Genomic DNA, 5,510 nt, shown 5'->3' on the forward strand with positions numbered 1-5,510 from the left:
TGCCGCACCAGCACGGATCGCCCAGTCTGTGGCACCGGCCAGCTCCAGGGCTCCAGTGACACTGGTTTGAGGGCTGCCGAGCACCCGCTGCCTGCCCTTACCTTGATCTTCTCGCCGTGGATGAGCTGCAGCACTTTGGGGTTTATATCGTTCTCTTCTGAGGAAGAAAGCAGAGAGATAAACTGAGCGTAGGCGACAGACGGCCACCACTCCAGAGAGCTGCGCTGATGGTCTCTGCCCCGTTAGTCCTCATCCCCTCAGCACACTCCCCTCAGAACCGAGGGTGGTCACCTCCAGCTACTGCTAAACCTCTCGGTGACTCCTTCTGCCTGAAGAGTCAGTCACACAGATGTCACCGGCTGTTCTTGGGGCTGTTCTTGGCTTGGGCCTCAGCACAGAAGGACTCGTGCCAAGAACCACCCAGAGCTCCCCCCTTCTGCACCGTGCTGCAGCTGAAGCTCTCTGGGGGCTTCCCATACCCCCAGCCCTGCGCCCACACACCGCTGCCTCCACACCCTACTCACCCCCCAGCCCCCTCGCCCTGCCGATGCGCCACTGGGTCTTTCTTCTCCTGCCTTTTGGATGCTTAGCACTGACTAGGTGGATCCCCAAGGTTCACACCTCTCCCTCCCAGCAGCTCCAGCCCTCAGGACTGGATCCCTGTGGCTGGTGATGCTGCGGGATCATGGCAACATCCCTGCTCCACCCAGCCCAGTGAGGGTGGGTCCCGATCCAGCCCAGCCCTCCGGGGATTTTGCTGGGGTTTATGGGTCTGTCTCAAGAGGGACCCCAGTACCCCCAGTCTGAGGGCACCCCCTGGCAGACTGATCATCGTGTTCAGTGTCACTAGATGTGACACAAAGGGAATTCCAACAGCGGGGCCCAACTGTCAGATGGGAATTTTTGCCGCATACTCACTGAGCCGGGTGTCCGCGAAGGGCTGGCGTACGCTCTGCGGGTAGCCCTCCTTCTTCCCTCGGAACACGGCACTCGCCACCACTTTTTGCTGTAACTATTTTGGAAAGGAACAGCCTTTACCCTCCCTGTTTCTCCACCGGGGACATCAGCAGTTACAGTGCAGACACCGCTCCCGCGCAACATCATCCCACGGGCTCCACCCAATCCCTGCTGCTTTTCTTCCAACACCTTGAGGTGGTTCCTGGGACACCAAACAAAGGTAGCAGGGATGCAGCAGACCCGCAGATCTCATTTACGGCTCTTCTCCAAGTACACGGAGCGCAGTTTCCGTGTTGTAAGATTCAGACCTGCGTGTCTGCGGAGCTGTGAGGGCCACCAAAACCAGCACCTGGCTGCAGGCAGCGTTAGCCCAGCAAGGGGAGCAGCGGTGGGTCAGAAGGTGCAGCCTGCTCTTCAGACAGCGTCCAGAGAGTGGACATCACACGTGCACAGCGCGGTTTAACCCCACGTTTGTGTTCCACACGCGCGTTACCTGTGCTTTCCTCTCGGCGGTAACTCCTCGGCAGTATTTCCTTACTAGGTTCCTGGTGCAGATTTTCTGCAGCATCTCGGATGTCTACATGAAAAAAAAAATTTAAAAAAAAAAGCAGCTTTAGTGAGGTTGTGCTGCAGCTCCCACTCAGTCCTCACAAATATTTGCCCGGTGCAATCTGGTTTAACTTGTCACATCTCCACTGAAGCTCCCCCAGCCCAGAGACCCACCTACTGAAGAGCTTTGCTGCCAGAGAAGGGTTAATGGCAGGGGGTGGGGGGGTGGTGACTTGCTCTGGTCCCAGGCTAGGGCAGGATCAAAGGGGCCACAACAACTGTCAGCAGCTGGTTAGAAAGGAGAGAGTTCTGCTGGCAGCAAGTGGAGCTTGTCCAACCCCCGCACTGAGGCCACTGGTCCTGCCAAAGCCCGAAGGAGAAGAAAGGCCACAGGTCTGCCTGTGCTGCCAGCTGAAACCAGCCTGCGGTTCCCTTTGTCTTCAACAGTGCCCACGAGGTCACTTTTCTGTCAGCGCATCTGCCTTCCTATTGCTGGAAACAAAAGCCCAGAGCTCCCCCCTCTCCCTTGGAGACAGGAGCAGCAGCACCACTCCTCCTGCTCCACCCTCCCCAACCGCGGAGGATCGAGGGCTTTGGAGGCTCTGCCATCACGCCTGAGCAGAGGACAAGGAGCAGATCGCTGCTCTTTCCCCATGAGAAGCCTGCACACAGGTGACCCCAGGAGAGAAGCCACCTTCAGCCCTCACCTCTTCCAGGATGGAAGGAGGTTGGAGCCAGCTCTTGTCCAAGACGTTTTTTGGAACGTGGTCTCTGAGCTTCATCAGGTAGTTGTACTGCACAAGCCGCACAAATTGAACGTTCTCTGGGCAAAGGGGTTTCTTCCGATTGATGAAGCCGTTTATGAACCTACAGAACACACCCAGACCAGAACCAGATGTTACCTTAAGCAGCCAATGGGAATGAGCAGGAAGACGCACAACAGGCTAACAGCCCCTTGACGTGAGCTCAGGGCACCGTCACCCGTGGACAGCAACGGGAATCTTATGCTTCGTAACATTCCAGACTAACATTCTTTCCCAAGTTTTGTTGGCCAAAATGCAATGCTTTGGAGTTCAAAAGGAAGAGCAGCCCATGTTCAGGAGCTGGGTGTGAGGGAGCGGAGACAGAGGAACACATGAAGAGAAGGGCCAGAAGGGAGGACTGCTTTGGGCATCCCTTACACCAATATAAATGAGCAGAGCAATGGAAACCCGTGCGAGTCAGAGACTTCCTGAATTGCCGACAGGCATTTCTGGTGAGCCCCATCTGCCAACTGTTCTCCTAACTCAAGGACAGCTCAGAAATAGGTGTGGAGGAGACGGTTTTGCCTCACTGTATGCCAGTACTCTGGCTCTGGCCCAGAGACCACCGCCACATTGTGACCCACCACCCACAACCCTCCCCCTGCCCAGTGATAGTTACTTCCTGATTATCTGAACCGCCCACGTCCTCTTCTTGGCCTCCTTCCGTGCCAGCGCTCCTCGCCAACAAGCCTCCAGCTTGATAGCTGCGAGAATTAATCAGGTCCAGGGGTTAATGTCAGAGCTCCTGGGCCACACCACCCTTCGAACTCGTGCAGCAGAGGAGATCTGCAGCTCTTCCCATCAGCTGATCTTTAGAGCAAGAATTTGAGAATATTTTATCCTCTGGCACCATCCGCACCCCAGAGCTCGGCTCAAGGCAGTGATGTGCTGAGCAGCTCCTCTCAAAGCTGGCCTGCGAGCCTGCACATCATTCACCAGCCAGGTTTGTCTGCCTGGCAGTTAACGAGCAGCTCCTCGGTCCCCCAGAGCATCCCCACACACAGCGGAGGGTGCTGCTGCTGCACAGCGCTGCTCCCGCAGCTGATGCTGGGGGACACCGAGAGCAGCACGTGGTGCTAGGAGCTAAACAGAGCTCCAAGCATGCTCCTCACAGAGCTGTCCCCAACACCAGAGCCCATACCTGCTGCTCGCTTCTTCTCGTACTCTCTTTTCCCAAGACATCCTTTATATTTGGCCTGTAGTCTTGAAACTGGCAAAAAAAAAAAAAAACAGCAGAGATATTGCTGAGACCTACAGGATGGTAGGACCATCCAGGAGCTGTGCTCCCAGCCAGCAGACACCACGGTCCGAAGCTCAGCAGGGTCTGCACAATCGCCGAGGAGCAAAGGTGCCAAAACACCACGGGACCAGACGTAGCCTGTGCAGGTAAAGGTGATTTGTGCACTTCGAGCAGGTTCAGCCAGGTGACACTAGGACAGGTGGCATCCCAGGCCCAAGGGAAAGGCACTTTGTGCATCTAGAACATGGACCAGCGTGTCGGACCGAGGAGCTCTACAGGAGAGAGAATCTAGAAGCAGAGCAACACAGCTCATGGTTTCTCCCTGCCCTGGAAAAAGATTACTGATTTTTCTGTGGGCTCCGCAAAGCTGTGCAGACGCGGGGGCTCAGCTCTCACCATGGGGCATCTGCTGCGTGAACCCGGAGCCCAGAAACACTGCTCACCCAGGTCTCTACAAGCGGAATCATACCTAACAGGTGCTTTCTGAACTCAAAGGCATCTTCTGTAGCAAACAGCGTCTTTGGGAACCGAATGAATATTTTGGTTCTGAAAGAGAGACCATGAACACCTTAGTCACAGTGGCCATCGTTTCGGCTGCACCCCACAGGGCCCCAGGGAACCGAATGAATATTTTGGTTCTGAAAGAGAGACCATGAACACCTTAGTCACAGTGGCCATCGTTTCGGCTGCCCCCACCAGGCTCCAAGGAGCTGTAACACTGGCAAGAACCTCTCCTTCCGTAACCACTCCTCACTTGTCTGGCTGGCACACCCCGAAAGGGTGCAAAGGGCCTGGCCGAGGGAAGGAAGTAAGCTCCAGTTACTGCACAAGGTCCCGGGCACCCTGGAAGGCTCCACGAGGAGACATCTGCCTTTACACGGCTCGTCATTCCCCGCACGGGGATTCCCGCAAGTTTCCGCAGGAGCTGGGGAGCTCGGGGTAAGCAGCTGACACTCAGTGAAAACAGGTTTCCTTGCCTTAGCTACATCCTAGACACTGATTCGTGGATTCTGATAGCCACAGGGTGAAGGTGACATGAGAGGTCGTGGTTCAGGAGTAGTTGCAAACGTCAGTTAAGAACCCAAGCCTAAGGCAGGCAAGTTGCTTCTGGCTGCCCAAGCACACAGGGAGACCCAGAGCGGGAGCAAGGCAGCTCGTCTGCCCTAACCCAGGGATGGAAGAACTTGTCTGGATTCAGGCTCCCATGGAAACAGGAAGGTAAAAATAAACGGGAAAATTCACGCATCTGGGCTTTTGATCTGTCTCCTTGCTCCCGCGTGTTGGGGACCATCGGGCTGATGTTACTTCTGCCTCTTTTAAAGAGGTCCCTAATCAGAAGCTGTCAGGTTTGCAGACCCAGGCAGGTCAGCCCAGTTCACAGGGTCAAGCAAGAGCCAAGCTAAAGGGACCTGTCCACACCACCCCATCCTGCACCACTCCAGGAAGGGCCATCTGGTGGCTTGCAGCCAGAGACCAGCCACAGCCAGCCCCATGCCGCCGAGATCACAGCCAGAGAAAGGAGACTTACCTTCCTAATTTGTACTCCTCAGGTTTGTATCCGATGTGCTTGATGAGCCTCTCCACACCCTCAGCTGCTGGCCCGTGCCAGTGGGGCCAGGTAGCTGGACAGAGGGATTTGTACCTGAAACATCAGCAAGACGTCAACACGAATGACTTGATGTTTGAGGAACCACTTCCCAGAGCTCCGCCCCCAGATTCCTACTGCTCTATTCATGGCAGAAGATGCCAAAGCAGGTCAAAATGGGTATAGACAAAAGACACGGGCAAAGGTTATCTGTGATGCAGAAGAGCGTTTGCTGAGCCTCCACATCTCCCATCACCGGAGCCAGACATTCAGACAAGCCTGGGAGGGCAGGGCTGCTCCGCTCACCTTTGCAAGAAGAGTTCATACTTCCGCCGGTAGGCGAAGCCGGCTCGTCTCCCCCGTAAGTGCTCCCTCA

The 5,510-nt window shown here is 55.7% G+C and overlaps 1 protein-coding gene across 1 annotated transcript in view; it reads right to left on the reverse strand.

Annotated features, from left to right (window-relative positions):
- The window catches only part of MYO1H (myosin IH), a gene marked incomplete at its 3' end in the record, with an annotated part of 26,394 nt that overhangs the window by 2,036 nt on the left and 18,848 nt on the right, over positions 1 to 5,510 (reverse strand). Inside the window, exons 20-28 of the mRNA XM_010132939.1 lie at positions 5,441 to 5,483; positions 5,078 to 5,191; positions 4,019 to 4,095; positions 3,451 to 3,519; positions 2,929 to 3,013; positions 2,214 to 2,373; positions 1,451 to 1,534; positions 919 to 1,012; positions 102 to 157 (exon numbers count right to left, since the gene is read on the reverse strand). Of these exons, the coding sequence (XP_010131241.1) occupies positions 102 to 157; positions 919 to 1,012; positions 1,451 to 1,534; positions 2,214 to 2,373; positions 2,929 to 3,013; positions 3,451 to 3,519; positions 4,019 to 4,095; positions 5,078 to 5,191; positions 5,441 to 5,483 (782 nt within the window). The remainder of the gene's footprint in view (positions 1 to 101; positions 158 to 918; positions 1,013 to 1,450; positions 1,535 to 2,213; positions 2,374 to 2,928; positions 3,014 to 3,450; positions 3,520 to 4,018; positions 4,096 to 5,077; positions 5,192 to 5,440; positions 5,484 to 5,510) is intronic.

The sequence above is a fragment of the Buceros rhinoceros genome, unplaced genomic scaffold (assembly GCF_000710305.1).
Source record: "Buceros rhinoceros silvestris isolate BGI_N320 unplaced genomic scaffold, ASM71030v1 scaffold17953, whole genome shotgun sequence".
NCBI classification, from domain to species: domain Eukaryota; kingdom Metazoa; phylum Chordata; class Aves; order Bucerotiformes; family Bucerotidae; genus Buceros; species Buceros rhinoceros.